This window comes from Notechis scutatus, chromosome 2 (assembly GCF_049901735.1).
Source record: "Notechis scutatus isolate UNSWTSFEM ecotype Mainland chromosome 2, rNotScu1.2, whole genome shotgun sequence".
Lineage (NCBI taxonomy): Eukaryota > Metazoa > Chordata > Lepidosauria > Squamata > Elapidae > Notechis > Notechis scutatus.
Genome location: NC_142010.1, coordinates 241,895,359 through 241,921,336, shown reverse-complemented (window position 1 = coordinate 241,921,336; position 25,978 = coordinate 241,895,359). Strand labels below are relative to the sequence as shown.

General features: G+C 37.7%; 2 protein-coding genes across 4 annotated transcripts in view; one reads left to right on the top strand and one right to left on the bottom strand.

The window, feature by feature from the left end:
* Window positions 1–2,747, top strand: part of MTREX (Mtr4 exosome RNA helicase) — a 38,315-nt gene extending 35,568 nt beyond the window's left edge. The window contains exons 26-27 of one of the 2 annotated variants that reach the window (XM_026670487.2): window positions 2,044–2,148; window positions 2,525–2,747. In XM_026670487.2, coding sequence (XP_026526272.1) covers window positions 2,044–2,148; window positions 2,525–2,577 — 158 coding nt within the window. In that variant the 3' untranslated portion in view covers window positions 2,578–2,747. Of the gene's footprint in view, window positions 1–2,043; window positions 2,217–2,524 lie in introns of those variants that run through there. The other variant, XM_026670486.2, reaches the window with a different exon arrangement.
* Window positions 624–25,978, bottom strand: part of PLPP1 (phospholipid phosphatase 1) — an 82,946-nt gene continuing 57,591 nt past the window's right edge. For both annotated transcript variants that reach the window (XM_026670488.2, XM_026670489.2), the window contains exons 4-6: window positions 25,290–25,347; window positions 3,520–3,696; window positions 624–3,098 (exon numbers count right to left, since the gene is read on the bottom strand). In XM_026670488.2, coding sequence (XP_026526273.1) covers window positions 2,967–3,098; window positions 3,520–3,696; window positions 25,290–25,347 — 367 coding nt within the window. In that variant the 3' untranslated portion in view covers window positions 624–2,966. The remainder of the gene's footprint in view (window positions 3,099–3,519; window positions 3,697–25,289; window positions 25,348–25,978) is intronic.

The following is a 25,978-nucleotide window of genomic DNA, read 5'->3' as shown; positions in this document are numbered from 1 at the left end:
TAGCAAATATTGAATGTAATATTGTTTGCTGTGGCAACAGTTGCTTTGAAAACAATTGCCAGAGTAAATGTCAAAGGGTTTCTTTGCAAAAATAACTGTGACATCCAAAGGGGCTTTGCAGAGTGATAAAACACAAGTTCTATATATTTGGTAAATGTGATTTAGAAGTAAATTCTCTAACTATGGACTGAAATTTGGTGTAACTGCACCAAAGGGTTGCTTCCTTTCTTGTTCATGTGCTTGTTTGAGGCCCCCTTTTCTCAGGTTGACGTGTGTGTGTGTGTGTGAGAGAGAGAGAGAGAGTCTTTGCTTTACTCACAAACAAGAGTAGTTATAACATTTTAATTTCTGAGAATTAATGAGAGTATTTCCTTAAAATACTAAGGGATCCCTAAGTTTCTGTAAATTCAAAAGAAGTTGTGAGCTGTTTAAGCCATTATTCCAAGGAAAAAAATTAACGTTTTTTAATGAGATTGTGCGCATCTACGACCTCTTTATAAATCAGGAAAAAATGAGATTAGATAGAAGTAATCTTCCATTATGTCCATCTTCCGCCCACCACTATGCCATTCATTGAGAGGATCAGGGATGCCAAGGGAGGAAAAATAAAAAGAGGCCTGGAGTTACTTTTGTTACATATGCATTTTATTGATTGCAGTGAAGCAGGCAGGCAAATTTGTGAACAGTTGCATTTATAAATGCGATATAAAAGTGTCCTCTCATTCTCCATGCGATAAAAGGTTTTCCAGTAAGCAAATTGTTGTTTTTTAAATGGGAGACCAGAATTGCACAATGAGCTAGATTTCTTGTGGTTCAACACTGGACAAGGTGGGATGATTAAATTTGATTAAGCTGCCTACAATAGCATTATTCACTAAGGTAGAAAATTATGTAAAACAACCAAGGCACTGACAATAGCAGCATTACTTTTTGTTAACTCCATGTAAATTGCAAATATTTATTTCCATATATCAGATAAGCAAACAAAAATGCTTCCAAAGTGAGCAGTAATACTGAAAGGCACTTTTCTCAGTCATAGCAAAATACACTGAAGTAAAGTTTTAGTGATATATTGTCAGTTTGGAGAGGTGGGAAAATACAAGCGGCGGGTTCAGTGAGCACATACGCTCACTGAATATCTTGGCACATGGAATTTATTTGTTGCCTGATTCGATGTAACACTTTTTTTATATGACCGTAAAGGTTCTGTAGATGTCAGAATTCTTTATAGCTTTTTACATCCTTTGATTTTGATATCCTTTGATATAAAAATTATTATTTCTCAAAATAAGTTTGCTTAAACTGTAGAAGAAGTCAGCGTTCCAAGCTGTTGTGGCTCAGATTTATTTCCTTTTGATAACTGACTCCGGATGACTTTTTAGAAGAGTTGCTAGATTTGCAATAAGGCAATTAAATTTAATCTTTTGAATTGATGAAATTGTTCATTATATGGGCCTCATTTCTTCAAATTGTCATCAATAGCAAAAATATCTATTCCCTGCCTTAATCTATACTCCCTAGATTACTTTTCCAGTTCTAGCTCTAATATTCATTCAGAATGTTTTCCAGAATGTTTGAAGCAAGACATACCTTTCATAGGTGTCATTGCAGAATATAAAAATATACAGGAGGGAGGATAGGTAGATTCTTGGGTTCTTTTAAGTAACCTGCATTCACAATAAATCTATATCATATGCTAAGGCTAAAATATAATACATGAAGCTTCTTGTATTTCCTTCCCAAAGCAGAGAGTGAGGGATGTCTTGAAATGCCCCAAAGACCACAAAGTACATAAAAGAAATAATCTCTGGATTTCAGAGCCATTTTTAAACTTTTTGTTATATTCTTTTTGCTTCAGATGAAGAAAACTGAATGAGCGAGCTTGATTTTACATACAGCTCCACCAAAAAAAACCATATTAGAGGCAACAGTCCTACTTCATAGAAAGGGCTTGTTTCTTTGTAGAAAATGACTGCTTTAACATGAATTGACTTTGAAAATGACTACTTTACCATTTCTGTCTATGTACATTTCCTCATTCAGGTAGCATAATTCGATGTATGAGGAGGCTAGAAGAATTGCTTAGACAGATGTGCCAAGCAGCAAAGGCCATTGGAAATACAGAACTGGAAAACAAATTTGCAGAAGGTTTGTATGTACAATATTATATAAATACGTGCATCTTTAAATGTAAAATATATTTACAAGCAGTTTAAAATTGCTTGGCCACAAGCCAAAGTATTCCATTTAAACTGAACATGCCTGTTATAATCTGCTGTTGCTGAGGTTGAAAAAAAGGGGGGAGGGGGTTTAACCTAGGAGTCTACTAATGTTTTCCTAACAGTCAAAATAGCTGCACAATAGTATCTTGAGGTGGAAATTGGGAAAAAAATAAGATATTTTGAAAATTCAGCACTGGATTTTAGTTTCATTTTACTACATCTCATTAGCATGAGCAAGTAGTATCCGACTACAACTATGCCATTAACCGTGGATATATTCTTTTCTTTTTTATTCTCAACAGGAATTACAAAAATCAAGAGAGACATTGTGTTTGCTGCAAGTCTTTATCTATAGGATGACTGTGGTGTCTGAACAGCCTTCATTCTGCAGCTGCAGTTACTCCAAGAGCCACTAAAATGACCAGTGCTTCCTCTTCCCAAGCAAGACAGATTTTTATTTTGAATGTATTCCATCGCTGTTTGTAATAAGTGTTATACATTATTTTAATTAAAAAATAGTCAGGATATCGTGTTTATAAGCATAAGCTTGAACCAATAGAAATTGGAGGTTTTTAGATACATTGTTGTTAACTATATACATATAAAGTGAGCACTTAAGAGGTATAGCAGCAGCAGTCCCCTTCAAAAGGCATTTATTTTGTTTTTTACATTAGACAAGAAATATTTGTGAAATTTTCCTTTTAAATAGCAGGAGATTCCACAGGATAATAGCTCTTGAACGTATCATGGCTGGTGATTACTGCCGTAGTGATTTCCATTGGTGGGCGTCTCATGTAGAGTTGTGTGTGAATCTTCCTCCTCCTTCTGTTTAAATGTACGCCCTCTCTCCTTGAAGAAATCTGAGACATACACAACCTGTAGGAACACAATAGTTGGTATTATTACCCATCAGCAGATAGAACAGTACTTACATTATTATTGTTACTGTCCTTCAGAAGCCACTGGGTACACTGGAACTGGAAGACTTTCTCTAGAAGTGGTGGTGGACACCCAACAACTGATTTACAGAGCAAGTGGGGGGGGAAAGACCAATAGGTGGGATAGTGAAATGTGGTAAAGGGCTGCTTTGTTCTCCAGTATTGGCAAATGCAAAACTTCATGTCATATTTTCCACATTGCAGTGAACCTATGACACACAAAACTGGCAGTTTAAATATATGAAAGCCCCTTTGTGATTTATTTCAGGGGGGACGGGACCCCAGAAAGGATTAAGTCATATTAGCTTATTTGAAAATGGAATTGATCAAATGATAGGGAAAAAATGGTACAGACTTACGATAACGGTTGCTACCAGTGCTCCCTGGATGAGTCCAGTCAATACATCGCTCCAGTGATGTTTATAATCAGAAACACGGGAGAGGCCCACGTAAATGGATGAAGCAACAAGTCCAAACTGGACTGTAGGACGCAAAAGTCTTGCCCAGTCATTTTTCATTCGGGCCTGAAGATAAAGCTAAAATCGAAAAGGCACACTTTCAGCAAGAGAATGGAAGATCTGTCAAAAATTAAACATTTTTTTGTAGAAAATACAATCACGTAATGGATATAGTATCGGCATTGCAGAAGGCGGGTAGATCACCTTGCTAAGATAAGCATAAAGACAACTTGAGTGCTGTTTCTTCATATTCAGTATTGTACTTAACATTTTTACAGACATCCTATCAGCCTATATATGTATGTATAAAATATTGCTCATTTTTAAATTCAAAGCGGTGCGGTGTTCAATAATAAGCTACAGGTGTTATTATGGTTGTCCTTTTCTGAATAAGGAGATTAGTCAATGCCACAATCATTTCTTTGACAGTCATTGTGAAAAAACATCTCCTTACAAGTATTCTGAGGTGTCTAAAAGTTCTTAAGAGTATGGCAATATTAATCACAAAACAATAGCAGTAATGACCAGAGCAGGACATGGCATTTTCTAAACAGGCTTCCACTTTTCTCCTTCAGAATAGGCACAAAAGTGCTCCTTCTTCCCAAGCAATATTTGCCTAGAACCGACCTTTCAGACCTAGTTCCTTAATATCCATAAGGGAGGAACACTAAGATGTTAGCAAGTAATTTATCCTCATATACTATAACTGTTCAACAAATAATTATATGGTGTCCTGGACATGAAAAATACTAACAGAAGCAAATCATTGTGTAAAGTCACATATATTATGAACTGAACTGCAAGTCGCATGTGTGCTTCCAAAGATAAACATGAAAAGTTTCCTGCCTGTTAGAAACATTAGCTTTATCTGAATGAATACACATTCACAGACTTAGGTTTCTGAAACTAGTGATTACATCACCCTTTTGGTACTCATCTGTGTCATTCTGCTATAAAAAGACTGAAATTTAATGCCATATGGAGCGATTTTTAACCAGGTAAGTTTTTCATAGATTCAAGCTGTACTTGGTCTGACTTTCTTAAATATTTGTATGATTGAAGTTTAAGGCATTCTGCAGGCATATTCTTCAAAGATGAATGCAGGAGTTTTGACACCAAGGCAGGTATGAAGTTCAACATAGTAAAATTGCATAGTAGTGTTCCAAGCCAAACAGTCTCTAGACCTTTTTTGTGACTTGTGACCGTTACACTAATGTAAACCATTTAGTTCCAATGAGAACTACAGCCAGGAGTTATTCTGATGGTCTAAAAAAAGCAGGCTGGCAATATGTCCTGGCATTCATCCTTTTTTCCAATTTAGGAATTCCACTGAAGACATTGAAAAATGCTTTACTTGGCTAATATGGTTTCCATACACAAGCAATTGCTGTAGTTGGCAGAGCGACATTACACATGTAGGAGGGAAGGTGGTATATGTGGTCACGAGTGGGAGAAAAGGTGGAACCTTAAGACAGTCGTTTAGAAACTTGTGGTTCGTACACAAAACGGGTTGAATGCCTGGGAGCTAGGTGGTAGCTGGTAGGATTTCATCCAACTTGCCAATATGTCAAAATTGAATGAATGATTAAAATGTGGTATTTGAACCTCCCTGAAGTAGAAATGGTTTCATAAAGCAGTACTCTGAACAACTGAGATGGCAAAACAGGAAACGTGGCTTTAATGTTTATTCATGGGTTTTATTTCCATATGTTAGGGGCACTAAGTTGCTCTGTTTTGCCAGGCTCCGGGCAGAAATAAAGAAGAAACAGCATTTGCTTCACTGTCTCTCTTCAGATGTTAAAAGAATGTGATTAATGATGAAATAAAATAAATTCTAAATACAACTATGACTGAGGCAAATTACATGATATGAGATTCTTCTCAGGTTGGATAGGGTTGGAGTTGGGTCCAGCATATTTGTGATTTCTCAGGGCACATCACTTTCTGGGACTGTCCATCATAAAAGCCCTGAAGGTGGAGAGTGGCAGGAGGCAGGATGACCACAGAGTTCCTCTGAGATCAAATCTCTATATTGAGGGAAATGCAAAGTATTTTTATTCTCTATTCCAAAAGCTATATTCATGCCCATTTGTAGATTATAAAGTTTACAAACTCATCCTAGAGCTTCAAAAATTCTTTTTTTAACATTAAACTGTTAAACTGTACATTAAACTGACAAGATTCTATAATGTTAGTTTCCTTTATTTGCAACAAGTAATTTGCAATCCTATATTCATGTTACCACTAAGTTCCACTTTCTTTCAGAAGCTGTTAATTGGATTCTATTGGGCATTTCAAGGTGGAGATTATTACAAGTATTAGGTAGCTAATGATTCAATATGTTAGAATCTTTTTAATCTGGAGTGGCATATAAATTGTATAAGTAATACACTGAGGTGGAACCAAGAGTTAGATTTCAGTTTGTTCAGCAATTGGGATGTTTCCAGTGGATTTTTTTTTCATGAATATTGTGCAAGCTTTTGGACTGCTGCCAATTGCAGGGGAGGAGCAGGAGTATGAGGGGTTAAGTGGTTACAGCGAAGTGGGAGTTTGAAAGATGCTGGTCATGGAGACACCAGTGCCAAGGCATTTCTAAGCTTGCTGGCCCTAAGCAAAAGGATGGAGACAAATGACTTGTTTATAAATTTACAACAGAGCCATTTCTCTACCCTATTCCAAAGGTAGTAATTTATATTGTATTTAATTATATTACATGATGTTGTATTTACAGGCTACATTTAAAAATTCTTCTATTAATTTAAAATGACCTACCGTAGTTCATGACCATCCATAGGTTACATCAAGATGTGTTTAGGTAAGATAGGTAACCTTTCACCCATAATTAAATATACAATTTTTGCTACAAATATACTAAGTATATTATTCCTGGCTTTTGATCCAAGACTTTTTTCATTGGAAGTTGAAATGCAACCCTCATTCTGCTACATTCCTTTTTCAAAAAGTACCATGGCTCCATTTAATATATTTCCAAGAAGAAAAACATTTGCCTTCTAATAAACATCACAGCCAGCAAACTTAAAAGGGTTTTTGGAACAACCATTAAATAGTTGTAGAAGATCTGACAAAAAAGTGAGTAATGTGCAATTATTTCTACTCATTTTCTCCAGTTCTTTGTTCACAAGACTGACAAATCCTCTGGGTGTAAATATAGAGCTGCCTCAACAAGACAGATTTTTTGGGAGATTCTTCTTAGTGCCTGGTTATGACGTGCTCCACCACAGCAAACTTTTCCACTACAATGCTGCTCTTGCTATGTCTCTCCATGCAATTATACTCTGCTATGAGCTCTCTTCTCACACAATCTTAACAGCTTATAAAATGCAAGCTACGCATTATATTTTGTTTTTAATATCTACAAAGAACTACTGAGTGAAAGAATAGAGGAGGTGGTGTACATCTGCAGAAGTCAGACTTCAAACAAAGACTGAGATAATCAGATAATTTTAAGCCTTAAACTCTGCATTGTAGTTTTAGCCTCTTTTTTTGTCCTATACACTAAATGTAAGTCAGATGCTTGCAGATCATGTTTAAAGCCAAGACCATAGAAAATAAAGGGGATTTTAACTCTGAGGTGATCATCTAATTCACAGCCCTATCCTGTATAGTCATATATATGATGGATACTTCTGAATACAGTCACTGCTGACATAGAGGGATGGTGCAGTATATGTTATATCTTATCTATTAAAGATCTCTGTCTCATTATAAGGGCAAGCAGAGGAAAGAGATACTGAGGCAGCATTCTAATGTTCATAACAGATCATTATCACCCAGGGAAGCCATTCAATAAAGTGGGCCCAGGCCATATTTGAAAGTCATCTAAAAGGGCACTTTGAATCCTACTCCTGGTTTTTCTTTACAGGGCTAAATTCTATTCATCTGATGTGTTTATGATCCTCAGTGGAATGAAAGCAGCAGAGAGAAAAAGGATCCAAGCATAACAACACCTGGTCTGAACAAGGAAAATTTAGATACCTGAACCAGCTCATAAAAGATCACCAATCCCTTCTTTACATTTCTTCAGTTTTCTGTTCTTGACATGTAGAGACAGACACACCTCTTTATTTCTATAGACTCATGTATGGACTTTGTTGAATGTGTGCAAACCTCTATTCTTTGAAAATAGTTAAACATTTGGAGGTAGCACCAAAAAAGGCTCAACTGATTTGGTCAACAAACACAAAGAGGTTGTACTTTGGTCCAAATGTAGGCATAGGATTGCAGCAACTCCACTTTAAAATTTGCTTTAGAAGATTTTTTTTAAGTTTTTCAATAGGGACTTTAAAATCCTGTCAGCTAAACCATTTTGCAGAGCTAGCCTGCCAAGCAAAAGATATGAGGCTGAAAAAAGCCTCTCTGCTGCCAAGACTGCCACAGTCTGCACAGAGCATACATCTGAAACTCAGCCTATAGTGAAAAAGCCATGACCGCTGCTCTTGTCTTAGCCAATAGGTGCTCCCGCCACAGGCTCTCCTAGGGCAATGGTTGCCAACCAGTGGGCCAGGAACCACTGGTGGTCCGTGAGAAAATTTTGGTGGTCCACAGAGAAGTGTCACCCCCAAAGCATCCCCCCAAAGCAATTAATCCAGACTGCATGGGAACACAAGGCTGCGCTGCCCACTTGGCCCACAGAAACACAAGGCTTGTGTCACTTGCATTGTGAACAACACGAGGTAGTGAGGGGAGGGGGGAAAGGGCAGAGCAGGTGAACTTGCCTCATGTGCCCCATGTGCCTCGCCTGGCCACTGGGCTGCATCTTTCTTTTTTCTTTTTTTGCCTTTGGCTGCACACAAGGAAAGCAGCAAAAGTCTTTCTTTCTCTCCCCCAAGCTCCACCAGAAATGAGTCTTTGGCAAGGCATCCTGCTCCAAGAGGCTGCACCATTCTGCCAGAGTTTGGGGAGAGAAAGAAAGACTTCTGCTGCTTCTGCTGCTTTCCTTGCATGAAGCCAAAAGTCTCTCTCTTTCCTTCCGAGAATGGAGCTGGAAACAGTATCCTGCGATACCAAATAAAGAATGATTGATCGGTATGAAAATGGGGTGGGGAATTTTCCTGCAGACTTTTTTGGGGATTTTCCCAGGGTCTCTGCTGCTTCTGTTTTTTCTGCAGAGACCCTGGGAAAATTCAAAAATAGTCTGGGATGACCAAAGGGCCAGGCCTGTGACTACTGCAGCTCTGGAATATGGGACCGACTTTCCCACCATCAGCAAGCCACTGTCAGTCAAAATTCATATTAGTGGTCCATGAGATTTAAAATTATGATTTTGGTGGTCTCTGAGGTCCAAAAGGTTGGCGACCCCTGTCCTAGGATACTAGACACTAGGGATAGCATTTAAATATGGTGCTTTGCTACACATGGAAATTTGCAAGCCTCAGCTGCTTCAGAAACTGTTCCCTACTGGTTCTAAAGAGATGCTGTGTAGATTCACATTAGGACTCAATTTTGAAATTTTTGATCTCTACAACTCCAGATGGGTCTCTAACTCCATGTCACACTGTCAAATTATAAAATCTGCTATGGTAATCATTAGCCCTTAAGTAGGATGCAAGTAGTATTCTGCCTGTTTTGTTTTGTTTTACTCTTTTCTTCCACATAGATTGCTGCCAGCCTGATCAATGAAGAGGGCCAGTGATGTAATTAGCCTTTAGCAGTAATCTCTTGATGCAAAGAATCATGCGATAGTACAAACAGCTGTAGTAAATAGGGTTCCACTCTTTACCAAACCAGCAACTTTTGATTTAGTCAGTATGTCAAAACCAGCAGTAAGGAAACACGACCTTTACTGAGACAGGAAGGTTGTAAAGCCAGGGCTGTCAAGAGTTCAGGAAATAGGAAATTTCTACAGTACACATGGTAAAGGACATAGCTGGGTCCACATGACTGAACACTTGGCAGATAGATGCAAACATTTTAGACAAAATGAGAAATCCACAGGAGAACTCTAGAATTTTTGAGATTCCAAAAAGTTATCTAAGCTGCCCTTGAAGACACGTATTTTCCAATATTTTAGCTCATGCACCAGTCACAGTACTTCTAATTGCCTTGACCAATACGTTGTATGTCTGATCTCACATACAGCATAATTGTGCCTTCTTTTTGGAGTCCACAAAACATTCATCAATTACTTCATCAGTTAGCAGTTGAGGTCCTCCAAATGTGAATGAAAACCAAAGATTCATTCTGTGAGTCTGAGCTAAACTTAATGGTAATGTACTGTATCATTCACTCAGCCCTTAAAAAGGAAATACTAGTCAGAACTCAATGTTTCCTTAACCTGTAATAAATGTACCCAAAGTTCCTTTGAAGCGACTTTACATTGGTATTTTTAATTATTAACAGTAAAAAAGCTATCATCAAAAAACATTTTACCCAGAGATGAGGAGAATTTTTTCCATTGTGTTTTTCAGGTCACAAAGCCCTTTAAAGAGGGAGGAGTATTGTACAGAGATCACTTTAGTGACAGCATCATAGTAGGTCATCTCTTTAAGAGTTCAAGAGTAAAGAAGTTAACAGTTATGGTCTTCATAAAAAGAAAAGATAGCATTGTGGGAAAGCCCCACAAACTATTTTATAACAAAAATCAGAGTTACCTAGCAAAACATTCACTGAGTTGTCATTGAAGCCTATCAAGATGACAAACATACCATCTTGTGAGGCTATCGAGACTGCTTTGAGGTCAGGCTCCTCTGTGCTATGAGCGCCATTGTTCTAGCCCTACTTGGGAGGCAGTAACAGGAGATTAGATCTGTTTATTGTCTCTTTGGAAGAGGAATTGTGCCATCTTCCTTGAAGGAAGCCCTGATATGCATCCTTCTCAATGAGTGATTTTTTGACCCTGCTGTTCTGGAGAAATGGTAACTTGTAACCAACCTCCCATTTCAAGGAAAATTGCTAAGAACTTAGTGTGGAGCATTTTATATACCTGAATTTCTTCATTGAGGATGGATGTGAGTATAGAAACTGTGATGACGAATCTATGGCACATATGTCAGAAGTGGCACACAGACGCATTTCTGCCGGCATGTGAGCTGTCGCCCCAAATCAGGTCCACTGCGCATGCGCGTGCACCTCCCGCCAGCCAGCTGATTGTCAGGTATCTGCTGTGCATGCCATGTTTGTCATAGCTTTATACCAATAATTAAGGCAGAATATATCCACAGCAACAATTAATTTGATATATTTTAAGGCTGTGGTGGTAGTTGTAAATGGTCATTACACATGTTCCAAGCATGTGTATATAACTAACACATGTCTACTAAGTAATAATCATTGCCACACAGAGAGATTACAGAAGAGATAAAGATCTGCATTTCGCTAAGGGCCAGAAAGACAATGATATGACTGTCTCTCTAGCTTCCCCCTGCACTTAAAAGCAGTTGAACTGTTTTCTTCAACACAGCAGCAGTTGGGGGGGGGGGGGTTTGAGTTGTTCTTGTCTTGCAACACACACACCCCAAAAAACACAGCTAAAACTCTTCCCCCACAATTTGCTAACAACACTCTTTCATATGGTTGCAAAAAATCTTGATAACCACTACAAGGCAGCAACAGATAGTTTGCTGCTGATTATTGGGAATATCACAGCCCAACGCTCGCTGGTGGCCCTGTATCTTTGGAAACCAAAATCCATGGGGAGCAGAGAGGGGCATACACTCATTTTACATACCCCCCCCCTTTTGTTTTTCTTTAAACTGGGGAAATTTAAAACTTTTAACAGCTACTTTATAATCAGAAAAGAATGACAACTTTTTTGAAGACTTTCAAAACTTTGGGTTGAGACCAAGCCCTGGGAGATTTTTCAGTCTCTCAACCCAAAATATATTAACAATTGATTTAAATGTAAAAAAGGAGGACCAAATGTAAAACACAAGCTAAAAGAATAATATAAAATAATATTGTCACTATTGTTACCACGTAAGCTATGTCTCTAGGGCCAAAGGAAGTGTTATTGTCTAAAACTAAGGCACAAAGCTAAAAAATTAAAATAGAAATGTTAAAATAAAATAGAATAAAGTGTCATCTAGCTACTGTATATAAATGTATTTAATAATGGTCAAAAGCTAAGCACTGTAATACTCAATAAACAGTGCCAACCATTATGAGAGTAGGATTCCCTCCATAATTCCACTCTTTCTCCACTGACCAACTTGGTCTCAACGTACTGCATCATCCCAGGAGACCTGGAGACCTGGAATGATAGCCATAGTTGTCACTTGACTGTTTATTTAGAGACAGCTCCTTGATAGGCCTTGTCATGGCAGCTACAGACTTCAGAGATTCCAAGCCTCTCATCCCAGGAATCCCAGCAATGCATTCACAACCCATGCTGATCCACTAAGGTACAACTCCATTCGGTTTGCACATTGCCATTGCCCCTGTTCTCGTTGCTCCCACATTTGGAATCTTCCATGATCACCACCATACATTCTCTCTGCTGCTCTGATATGCATCTTTTAATCTCACTTTCATTTCCACTACCATCTCTTCTTCCACTCAGTAGGATTTTTACTTAAATGTCATTTACACTACAATCACATTCACTTGTTCCTCTCAAACTAAATTACCTCTACTCTCTGTGTCATCTTGCACAGAGTAATATAAAGTAAAATCTAACTCTCTTAAGTGCAGGAATCTGAATTAAAGCATCCCCAACCAATATCCATCCAGTCTGTGCGTAAAACGTTCCAACAAAAGTGATCTTATCATCCCTTAAATCAAAGGACATTAACTTTTGGATTTTATGTGAATTATATGCCTAATTTTCAAATCCCTGCTAATTGTTAGCACTAAGTTTATTTGCTCTGCCAAATAATTTCCTTGGCTTCCATGGACTAAGAAGAATAGCATTCCCTTAACAGATTCACTGAAAGTTTCCTTCAGGCTCAGTCAAGGACTGTTACTGCTGTGAAGAGCCAAAAAAGGTAAAAACTGCAAGTTGAGTATGATGCCTAGGGTCTGCATTCTTGCAGCCTTCCTGACACTCCTATGAAATTAATTGTCACTGCCTTCTTATGCCTTTTTAAATTATTATTTCTCAATTTATGTAAGTGGTCTAAAATTCCCAAGCAGTCCCCCATCCCAGCTGACATTTCTTAGCACATGCAATTGGTGCAGTTGGTGAAGTCTGGCTTGTTAGCTGTCATCTACTAAGACTATAGCAGTAAAATAGGAACAAAAAGTAACTCAGAGTTCTTGAATTTAAAATAAATACATAAACCATGTATCTATGAAACAAACAAGCTCTCAGGTAGATTAGACTTACAACCATTTGTTTAACAACTTTGAAGATTGAGTGAGAGAGAGAGAGAGAGAGAGGGAGGGAGGGAGGGAGAGAGGAGAGAGAGAGAGAGAGAGAGAGAGAGAGAGAGAGAGAATGAGAGAGAGAGAGAGAGAGAGAGAGAGAGAGAGAGAGAGAGAGAGAGAGAGAGAGAGAGAGAGAGAGAGAGAGAGAGAGAGAGAGGAGAGAGGGGGAGAGAGAGAGAGAGAGAGAATCACTGCCAGCCCTCTGAGGTTATATTGGATCTCTCTCTCTCCCACCGTCAGCAAGCCACTGTCAGTCAAAATTCATATTAATGATCCGCGGGATTTAAAATTATGAGTTTGGTGGTCCCTGAGGTCCAAAAGATAGGCGACCCCTGCTTTAGGCCACCACAGCATTCCACTGGTCACATGATCAAAATTTGGACATTTGGCAACTGAAATGCATTTACTACAACTGCAGTGTCCCGAGTAACATGATTGTCATTTGCAACTTCCCAGTGGGCTTCCAACAAGCAAAGTCACTGTGGGAAGCCAGATTTGCTTAATAACCATAATGATATGCTTAACAGCCATTGCAAAAGGTCATAAAATCAAGTGCAACTCATTTAATAATTACATTGCTGTATAGTTCCTGTCCCAATTGTGGTTGGAAGTTGAGGAGTCTCTGTGTTAACATTGCTGAAAAGAAATGGCAATACTATGCCCAATGAATTCTGATAATTTCTGAATTTATGTAATTTACTAGACAACAAATCAAGACACAGCATAACATGGATTTCATTTTAGAAGAAGTAAAAGATAACATCCTTTGAGTCCAGCTTGACTCCTGTTGACTTCATGGACATAGCCATGGGGTTTTCTTTGCAATTATACAGAAGTGCTTTGTTGATGTCTTTTTCTGGACCTTTTCCTTCCTATTGCACAGTCTACTGTCCTAGGATTTCTTGGAAGTCTTCTATTCAAAGACTAAGCAGGTCTCACCACACTTAACTTCTGATGCCAAGGACTGAAATGCAGTAACAGACCTCTTCAAGGTGGCTTTATTTCTTGTGTCTGAATCACTATGGCCTTTTTAGGAGCCATATGGAAGCAATTTGCCATTGCTTTCTTCCCAATCTAGCCTGCAATCCTGGGATTTCCTACAGGTCTCACCATAAGTATTAATCAAGCCCTCTTCTGCTTAGCTTCTTACTCAGACTGGGTCAGCTAGATGCTGCCATTGGCTGAGTCCTGAATAAGAAACATGCAAATGGTATCAATTATGATCAATGTCATATCTAGCTGTGTATCTGTCCTAAACCATAATGTGATATGGTTAGCTAAAGTTAACTTTTGTTATGGCTTAGCCTGTTATGTAAGCCATCTCATTTGATACCATTTGACATCTTGTGCAAATCCAGATTAAATTAAAAGAATCATAAATGCAGCCTGTATACATTCTGGAAGCGTGGAAAAACTTCTAAAGGAGATTTTGGGGGTGAAGGTTGTAGAGGAGAAAGGAAAATATTTACTCATGTGATGCTGGATTTCAAGTTGTGTTACAAAATAGGTTTGGGGGCACCTTTTTTAGCAAGTCAAAGGCTACTCATTAGAACATAGTAGTGCTAGTGGGGGGGTCAGAAAGGACCAGAAACTTCACTGAGAATAGTAATTACAGTGAGTTGGGGTTCAGCAAATGGATTTAAGTAACTAACAGGTTGCGGGATCTGCCAGGCCCAAATGAAACCTTGCTTAAAAAGCATGTGGACCTTCTTACAATTTTGAGGATTTTAAAGGACAGAATTTGGAATGAACACTGTGATGGAATAAGGAGAATATGAAGTGCCAGCAGTTTCTTTAGAACTGCAATCTAGTTGTCAATGTGGCTGGATTGCACAACTGTAGTTTTTTGGGTTGGCTTTGGGATTTTTTTTTGTGTGTATAGTCAGTCACACTAACATATGTGAGATTCCTTTGGTCCTCATGAGGCTGGAGTCTGAAGCGTCTGCTTATGATTAATCCAAGCTGTGAGTAATGCCACATGTGAAGAACTGGAGAGTCACGAGCAGCACAGACTCACAGCTGGAGCCAAGCGTGCAAGCGGCAGCTTGGAAAGAACATTTGAAACAGGTTTGCAGATGTATCCAACTGACAGGGGACAAAATCCTGCACTATCTCTAATGGAGAGTACATCTGTATGTTGCAAGGAGCAAGACACTAAAAACCAACAACATAAGAAAATACCAACTCATTCAAGAATTGAGAGTGTTCCTATAGGGAAATTCCTCAAACATTCTCAAGATCCTTTCTAACTCATCCTATGCTCAGGGAAAGGAGGAGGAGAGTGTTTCCCCATAAAGTTCAGTATGTCATTAGTGCTTTATAATATATTGTCAAGAATACTTTCTGTCCAACATTCTTATTGTTAATTTTTGAACATGAAGCTAGGGTAAACGGTGCAGCTTTTATTAAAAAGAAATTGATTAGACATCTTGTAACCAAAATTCACTTTCAATTTATTTCTTCAGTTTTTTAAAAATCCTACCTTTATTATATAAATAAGTCAAGGCAGTGAATACTTTGTGACATGCCAGCCTTGGCCAACAAGACAACTTTGTTTGGCTACATGCCTTCAAATGGTCAGGACTAGTTGCTGTTTAATCAAAATGAAGAAGCCAGGTTAGGAAAAGTTAGTTTGGAGGAATAAAAACGTTAGTCCCACTTTCTCCTTTTATAAATTGGTTTAATCCCTCCAAACAAATGGACAATTTCTTTAAACTGAAACAAAAAACAATGGCAAGACAAATACAAATTAGGTTTGCCAGTTACTCTGACCTACTGAAGCAAATGAGAAATTTGTGAATAATAAAAAGAGGTATGAGTGCTCTTCTCATGGATGGATGCCTAGTACTAAAAGAATTATTTTCAGCACCAGCTTAAAATGATTCATTGACTATTTTTTAACATTTCTTTTTTAATGACTTTTGTACTGCTAACTTTCAAGATTTATGATTAGATTTTATTGGGTTGTTGCTCATTGGCTGTATAATGGCCAAAGAAGCATCTTGAAATAAATGTTACTGAAAATAAGAATATTGTAGTCTTGCTTCAATTACTTCTCTAAAATATGTTTAGGGTACTCTGAATGTGATTTAAAAAGTAGCTCAGCACTCCAAAAAACTATTACAGTTCTCCACTTCCACCCAGAAGTGTTAGGTATAACATTGATACCAAATATGGTTTGGGTGAATAAATATATAAAACTTAGATATCATGGTTTAAGTGCTTATCACTTTAAGCACAATGCTGCAGGCAATTAGCCGATTAAGGGTGCGGTTAGAAGTTACAATATAAGGAAGCATTAGAAGCTGGAAAGTTGACTGTGACTTACTGTGACTGTGACTTACTGTGACTAACTGTGAATACTGTTTGTACTGTGCCTGTGACCGAGATGATCCTGTCTGCTACTGTTTGCTGATTTACTGCGAATTCAACTGTTCTACTGTTTGAGCGTCTTGCTGAATATCCAGCGTTTGTTTCTCTGGAGAGAGGCACTGGAGGAGGAGAAGATATCTTTATCGGCTGATAAAGATATTGTAAGGACTCTTAACTTGGACTGTAATAGTGAGTCTTACTGGATGGAAATATAGTGAATGACAAATGGATTGAATGACAATGCTTTAAACTCTAAATGGATTAAAAACTATTTAAACTACAAACAGTGTTTGTGTTCAGTGTGTGTATACTCTGGGGCCCTTCCACTCTCGTTTGGCTGCCTGGCTTGACTACTGCTGCAATACTCTGCTAGGGGTTAATCCCCAAACACTAACATTGGTTATGGGCCCAGCAGCATAGTCTAACTAACCAGGATATAGCAGAGAGTTGGTGTGAGTTGCACATTACTGTAAAAACAAACTGTTTTAATTAGTTTAAAATAGTCAAAATATCTGAAGAGTAATGGCACAAGTAAATTTGTCACAACTGTCCATGATATCCAGGCTGGATGGAACAAACTATGTTTCATGGTCAATGAAATGTGGTTTACTTCTCGCAGAGAAAGTTTGTGGGACATTATAGCAAACCCACCAGATGTGAGTAGCTGGGATCCTGCTGATGATGATGATAACGAAAAGTTACAAGACTTTAAACTGAAAAATGAGCAGGCTTTATGCATCATAGGACTGACTCTCTGTGATCAGCAGCTTGTCCATATTCGTGGAGAAGAAAATGCTGCAAACTGCTGGGAGAACCTCAGGAAGATTTATGTTCGGGACAGTGTAGGAGCACATATAAATCTTACACGGAAGCTTTTTCGAAAGCATCTTCAGAGGAATGGAGATATGTTAGTTCATTTAAACTGTATGAAGAGCATTTTTCAAGAATTGCAAGAAAAAGAGTTTATATTTAATGAACTGCAACAAGTCTACATCATATTATCTTCATTAGATCAAAGCTATGATGACTATGTGACTTCGTTAGAGGTATTGCCACAAGAAAGCCTCTCATTAACCGACATAACAGGCAGGCTATTAGAAGAAGCCAGAAGAAGGCGTGGCGTGACGAGCTGAGAGAAGATAAGAAAGAAGAGAAATTATCTTCAAAGCTTGAAAGAAACCAGCTTAGCAAAATACAGCACATGGAAGAAAAGAATTTATCTTCAACAGCATACACAATTAAAAATGTTTTAATTGTGGAGGAAGAGGACATTTGGCAAGTTTCTGCAAAAAGGAAAAAGCCAGAATGTAAAAAAGCCAAAGAAAGCATTTGAACTAGCCATGTTTAGCAACTCTGATGTGAAGAATGATCTATGGGTGGTTGACAGTGGCGCATCCCACTGCATCACAAGAGATAAGACAAAATTTATAAAAATGTCTACAAGCTCTCAACATATATCTCTTGCTAACGGCTGGAATCTGAAAGCGAAAGGTGAAGGTCTTGCACATTGTCCGTGCATAAACCAGGATATAAAAATGTTGTATGTACCGCAACTAAAGTTTAATTTGCTTTCAGTAAGGGTATTAGATAAATTAGGTTATGTAATTACTTTTAAGGATAATAATTGCATAATTGAAAAAGATAACAAAAGGGTAACTGCAGCTTTAAATGGAACATTATATGCCTTAGATAATAGTAAGAAAGGGAGGCACAGACTGTATTTAATAATATAAAGCCTCATAATGAATGTATCCATTTATTGCATAGGCGTTTAGGGCATGTAAATTTTAAAATGCTAAAACGTACAGTTGAGTTATCTGAAGGAATAAGGTTAAAACCTTGTGATAAATATTTGCGTTGTAATGTTTGCTGTGAAGATAAGAGCAAAGTATTGCCTGCAAATAGGCTAAATGGTTTCAAAACAAAAGAACCTTTAGAAGTAGTATTTGCAGACATAATAGGTCCAAAGAAACCCAGTATGGGGGTGCTAGATATATACTGAGCATTATGGACCATTATTCTAGATATGGGTTTTGCTATTTAATGAAAAGCAAAACTGAAACATATCAACATTTTTTCAATTGGATTAAGTTTGCTGAAAGAAAGTCTAAACGGCAACTGATAACCCTGGTGACAGATAATGGCATGGAATTTATTAATAACAAATTCCAGAACAGACTTAAGGTAGCTGGAATAGAGCATAAGAAGTCTGCTCCATACAGGCCAGAACATAACGCTTTTATTGAAAGAAGAGGCCAAACACTACAGGCAATGGTTAGAACAATGTTAAATGATTCTGGGTTACCTGATTATTTGTGGGGGAGGCTACAATGTGTGCTAATAACATATTGAACAACGTTGTTAACACAACAACAGGTGAAATACCATTCACCAAGTGGCATGGCAGAAAACCTGACCTAAGTTACCTGCACACATTTGGTGCACCAGCATGGGTGCATATTCCTGCACAACTCAGAAAAAAGGGCAACATAGAGCTAAACGATTTTTCTTCGTTGGTTATCAGGCAAACCATAGGGCATATAGATTTTGGGAGAAAGGCACATCTAAAGTGTTATGTAGTGCTAGTGCCCAATTTCTAGAACATGAAGGATGGGAGAAATTAGAACAGGATGCCAATAAAGATGTAATTATTGAATCCTATAGAAATCCCATTAGTTATCCCTGTAACTTTAAAAATAAAGTAAAGAGACAAATACAGGATGAAATAGTGCCCATAAAGGAAGAAACAGATTCAATAGCTGAACAGGATGAGGAAGATGAACAGGTAGTAGTTCAACAAAGTCCTCCTGTAAGCCCTGTAATTCCCAGAAGAACTACACGTGTATCTAGACCGCCTGATAGGTACCAGGCTAACACAGTGTGCCAGATTAATCAAGTTCCTAATTCTGTTGAAGAAATAAAAAAGTATCCTACTAAGGAAAAAGAAAGTTGGTATGCAGCAATGAATAAGGAACTGAATTCATTAAGAGATATGAAAGTGTATGAGAATGCCAAATTACCTGTAGGTAAGAAATCCATTGGCTGCAAATGGATTTTTAAGGTAAAAACAGATAAAAATGGTAATTTAATCCATAAGGCAAGGTTAGTAGCCCAAGGTTTTAGGCAGAATGCTAATGACTACGATGAGGTGTTTGCACCTAGTCTTAAGGCAGCAACCTTGAGGGCAGCTTTAGTGTGGGCAGCTAGTAAAAACTATATAGTTAACCATCTAGATGTGGAAACTGCTTACTTGCACGCCCCATTAAAACATACTATTTATATGAAAAAACCTGTTGGTATTAAAAGTGAAATAATGGATAATAATGATTGTTGGTTGTTAAAAAAAAGCCTCTATGGTCTTAAACAATCAGGCTATGAATGGAACCAGTATATTGTAAAGGAACTAAACAATATAGGATTTAAAGCTGGTTTAGCCGATCCATGTCTGTTTAAGAGGGAGACAAATGGGAAAGTATCATTATTATTATTGTTCACTGATGATATTGCATTGATAACTGAAACTAATGATGAAGCAAATAAAATAATAGCATCATTAGGAAAGAGAATAAAGATCAAGCAATTAGGGAGATAAAGAAATATCTCGGTTTAAATATAAAGAAAACACGGAAAGGTTTTAAGATATCTCAGGAAGATAAGATAAGCAAATTGCTAAAAGATTATAAGATGGAGCTTTGTAAGCCGGCTAAGACTCCAATGAGTCAGGAGTTTAGCAACACTGATGAACAAAGCCCGGAGTTTGATAAGGTGATTTATCAATCTTTAATTGGTAGTTTGACTTATATAAGTAATTGGTCTAGACCAGATATTTCGTACTGTGTGAATCAGTTGGCTAGATTCAATTCTGCACCGTGTGAAAGACACTGGATTGCAGCTAAGAGGATATTAAGATATCTTAAAAAGACAATGAATTATTCATTGTATTTAGAGCCAAAAGGTGATTTAATTCTGAGTGCTTATGCAGATGCTAGTTTTGCATCAGAAAGAGACACTAGAAAGTCGACTTCAGGAACAACCATAATGCTGGGTAAGACATTAATAGGCTGGAAGTCAATAAGACAACAGCATATAAGTTTGTCTACTATGGAGGCAGAATTCTCCTGTTTATCTCTGTTATGTACAGAATTAATAATGTATAAACAAATGTTAATTGATATAGGTATAACTGTGGATTATCCTATAATTATACATGAAGATAATCAGGCAGCAATTCAAATGGCCACAAATATTGCAGTAAAAACAAGGAGCAAGCATACAGATCTAAGATACCTAAACGTGAGACAATCTGTAAGAAGTAAGATGATTCAGCTAGAGTACTGTATGTCGGAGGACAATTTAGCCGATAATTTTACTAAAGCCCAAGGTGCCAGTAAGCACCAAGAGAGTTGTGAAAACTATGGGGTTAGATTGTAAAGGTATTATATATTTATTTCACCCAAAAGGGAGTATGTTAGGTATAACATTGATACCAAATATGGTTTGGGTGAATAAATATATAAAACTTAGATATCATGGTTTAAGTGCTTATCACTTTAAGCACAATGCTGCAGGCAATTAGCTGATTAAGGGTGCGGTTAGAAGTTACAATATAAGGAAGCATTAGAAGCTGGAAAGTTGACTGTGACTTACTGTGACTGTGACTTACTGTGACTAACTGTGAATACTGTTTGTACTGTGCCTGTGACCAGATGATCCTGTCTGCTACTGTTTGCTGATTTACTGCGAATTCAACTGTTCTACTGTTTGAGCGTCTTGCTGAATATCCAGCGTTTGTTTCTCTGGAGAGAGGCACTGGAGGAGGAGAAGATATCTTTATCGGCTGATAAAGATATTGTAAGAGACTCTTAACTTGGACTGTAATAGTGAGTCTTACTGGATGGAAATATAGTGAATGACAAATGGACTGAATGACAATGCTTTAAACTCTAAATGGATTAAAAACTATTTAAACTACAAACAGTGTTGTGTTCAGTGTGTGTATACTCTGGGGCCCTTCCACTCTCGTTTGGCTGCCTGGCTTGACTACTGCTGCAATACTCTGCTAGGGGTTAATCCCCAAACACTAACAAGAAGTATTCAAGAGGGTGATTAAAAACAGTCAAATGGCAGCCATGATAGCTCTATGCAACTGAAGTTCTATCCCTCTTTCACAAACATAGTGCATATAAGACATGTTAAAAAGAGGGAGCATTTTGACCCCTCCATCTCTCCACTCTATTAGATGAAAATAATTGGAAGTCATTAATCTTTCTGAAGTTGAATTCAGTTTTAAGTTGCAAGACCTTACCATATGTGGAAATACAGGCACCCTTTTTTTCTCTGGTGGGGGCTGTTAGGGATAACATTGTTTTACCCTAACTGTTTTGGGTAAAGATAATAAAATGATGAGTCATGGTTTGTCAGATAAAGTGTATGTGACTTTAAGCTAAAGGAATGTAATTAAGGGTGCAGCTGTAAAAGTACTATATAAGCAGCAAGGCACTCTCTGGCTCTTACTGGCTGGCTTATTGAAGACTGTTTTTCTTGCTGGATCGGGGAGGAGAAGAAGTGTTGGATTACTTTGAAGATATTTCTCAACGGAGAGAAGATAAGTTTTGGACAGATTTATTATATATGTACTGACACTGGCTATTCGACACGGACTTTGCAATTAGAGTATCCTCGACAAGACTTGACTGAATTTGGTATATGACTAATGGACTGTTTATAATGACTATGCTATAATTCTTAGATGGAATAAACAATATTTTTGATAGCACAAGCGTATCTGTATTTTTACTGCGTGTTAACTAAAAAACTTATCTCACACATTTACCTGTCTTCCTATCTGACTTTGCTGCACATTCTGTTTAGTTTGTTTTCCTTAACACCCGTTGGGGAATCCAGGCTTAACAGGGGCTGCATTTGATCAAGAGATAATTTGCTTGGGGAGGCATGAGAGGTGGAACCAAAGTAATTGATAGCAAGATGCCTTCTCTTTCCAAGCACCTGAGAAGAGACATTTCATTCTCACCCAAATATCACCGGCATAGGTGCAGAAAAGAAGAAGAAGCCTTAATGCCTATGGATTTGCAGGCTTATCTTCTCCAGCCACAGCTGGTGATTCTCACTTCCAGGTCCGTGCCATAGGCTTTTATGGGCCAGCCTCCCTCCAGAAGCTAAGTTAATTCCCTGTCCCATTCTACTTAATTTTCTCGATCTTAGCTCAAACAAAGCTCTTGAGACGAACATTTAAAAATAAGTTACTTTTTTCTCTGTGTTTATTCCTATTTTTTACCATGAATGTTTTAATGTATATCCTTCTATCGGGGGGGGGGGGGGGGGGGGGGGGGGGGGGGGGGGGGGGGGGGGGGGGGGGGGGGGGGGGGGGGGGGGGGGGGGGCCCAACTTTTTGAGTGTCTTCTAAAGAACAACTATCAGGAGACTTTGCAAATTACCAAGAAGATTTGAAGATTTATTTTGTGGCATACAAAATACATACATTCTCATTTATTATTTTGTTAAACCAACTTAGATAACTGCTCTACTGGAAAGAACTCTAAGCAGTGAACAGAATAAAAACACAGTACACTAAAAAAAGACAATTTAAAACACTAAACAACACTGAGGCCCCAATAAACTTGTATTCATCCCTTTTTATCTCGGCTCCATCAACATCCTGGCCCCAAGCCTAGGGAAAAAGTCAGGTCTTCACATTTTCCCCAAAATCAACAGGATTGAGGCCATCCGTAATCTCTAGATGACCCTCCTTGCACAAAGGCGGAGGTAGCGGTCCTGATGCTGGGTTGTTGCCCTCCTACGGCCTCCTCCATGTCTTGATTGATTTGGAGTTACATTGTGTTGTTTAAGTGTTCCCTTTATTTTTTTGAGCAGTGTATTTCACTCCTATCATCTAATTTGGCTATTATCAAAATATATACTATCACAAAGAATTATTTTAACAGTTAGTGGTTCCCTACAAATTGAAGAATTTTATCTTAGAAGCACTTTGTTCAATTAAGGCTCTTAGTGCTCTTTTATCCAACTGGCAAGAATAATGTGTTAATGGCAAAAGATGTTGAGACTCTAGAAAGAGTGCACAGAAGAGCAACAAAGATGATTAGGGAACTGGAGGCTAAAGCATATAAAGAATGGTTGCTGGAATTAGGTATGTCTAGTTTAATGAAAAGAAGGACTTTTGCCACAAAGAAGAGGGAGTCAAACTATTTTCCAAAGCATCTGAAGGTAGGACAAGAAGCAATGGAGCAACTAATCAAGGAGGGAAGCAACCTAGAACTAAGGAGAAATTCCCTGACATTTGGAACAATTGGTCTAATGATGAAGGCACCAGGCTAGAAACCGAGACCATGAGTTCAAATCCTACTTTAAGCATAAAAGCCAGCTGGATGACGATTTTGGGACAGTCACTCTTTCTCAGCCCAACTTACCTAATAGAGTTGTTGGTGTGGGGAAAATAGGAGAAGTAAGGAATACTAGATATGTTTGTCACTTTGAGTTGTTTATATAAAGGTGGGAAATAAATTATAAAAATAAAAAATAAAATGATGATGAGCTTTTCTTATGAAAACTGGTGTTTAATGAAGAATTGGAATGAATTATCTTTCCATAATTAGACAGAACTTCTGAGAAAAATATTAAAAATACTCAAATTACTAAAAGTTTTGATTTGATTTAAGGTTTGTATATGGAGACTGAAAAAAGTAAACTCAGAATAAATATACCAGCAATATCTACAATGATATCTACAATGGTTGGTGAACTTGCTGAGATACCCAAACTGATTTCTTTGATGTAAGACAATAACTAAGTTTACAGCTGACTGGAAATTCCTGGTGCACTTTTTGCATAAAACAGAAAAAAAACAAATTTATGATTTATTGTTTTGATGATTAGGCATGAGAGATCATAGAAAGAAGTCATGATACAACTTTAGAAAAAGAGATAAATTTATAATTGTACCTGTAACTTCTGTAAAGAAGATTTGAAACCACTTTTTGTGTCTTTTTTTTCTTTTTTTCTTTCTTGCACTTTTAGCTCTCTTCAATTTCTTTTTCTTTACTTCATATTAGTTTGTTATTAGTTTTTAACCTCTGTTTTTAAAACTTGCAGTTGAATGATATACTACATGAAAGCTATATTCTTTCTATGCAATGTAAAAGAATAAAAAAAATGGAGCATCCACACATGCGACTTAATTGGGATTCAGACAAATGGCAACTGTGGTTTCACAAATTGTCTTTTAGAGTTGGTTTAACTGTGTTATAATGGTAAGCAAAGAGGGATGTTTTCCACATCAAAAATACCGCAACTAGGTTCTTGTACTGCCATCAGATGATCAACTCCCTAGGGTGAAGAAGTGCATCTCAGCATCGTTTAAAGCAGGGCTGTCAAACTCCCAGCAATCATGGCCAGTTGCATCACGTGCTGGCCACACCCATGCCCGGTTTAGCAAAGGGGGAAAAAATTCCGATACGTCACGTGACATTGCCATGACGACGTGAGTTTGACACCCCTGGTTTAAAGTATTGCCAGTTGCTCTGCCTTGCACTTTCTTCTTATGCAAGCACTTCCACCTAAGATTCAACTTTAAGGGATCTTTAGTTTTGTTGAATTTGTCTATGTTCCCTTTGCTATTGCTACTTTAACAGCATAATGGTCAAACTATTTTACCAGGTCTATTTAAGACAAAATACACAAAAGTCAGAATGCTAACTACTTTTACCCCCACCCCGCCCCACCTGATTACTTGTTCATCTGGCCTGAAAACATCCTGTTAATTCAATGGAAGTCTGCTGGTAGGTATTGAGAAGCACTCCAAACACCCCCATTCCACCCCCATATCAGTTTTATTTAATTCTTGTACAAACAGCCCAAAAGAAATTCTGCTGATGCAGCAAATATCTCCACCTCAAACTTTTTAAACATTATAACCAGCTGCCAAAAATACATATACTTACTGCTAGAAACATCATGCAATACATGGAGAATGACGAATGTCCAGAGTAAAATGACAGTCTGAAAAATAAGAATAAATGCAAGTAAGTGAGTATGAATTAGTTATTTTTTAGCATACAAGAATCTGTCCCTTTTAAAAAAGGAAAAGAAAATGCAGAGCAAACTTTTTTTTTCCAATTTGAGATGCAAAATCTGAATTTGGCAAAATACACTGAATAACCTTGAACAAGTTACTATTTCTCATATGTTCCTTACTGGAAAATTGTGAAGAAAAATGCTACGCTGAGTCCTTGAAAGAGAAGTCAGGAATATAAACAGATCCAAACAGAAGCACGGAGACCAATATCAATGTTTTTGTAGTTTACATACAATTTGTAATTTGTGTTCAAAATGAGTTTTTAGCCTGAGTTATGTTCACTTGAATTAATAAAATAAAATGTTCATTTATATATTGATCAATGCTTTAGAATTTTAACGTTTATCTATTTGATTCCAAACTGCCTTTTGCCCAAAAGATTCTGTGAGTACTTAATCCACAATATAAATGATGCAGCATTATTAAAACATAACTGTGAACAGCTTGGAGATCTAGGATTGCCCAGTTTTGGACTCTATAGTGTGGGATGGTCAGTTGACTACTGGAGTTCTCACAAGTTTTGATTCCTAGCCTGGATGCAAGGGGTGATCATAA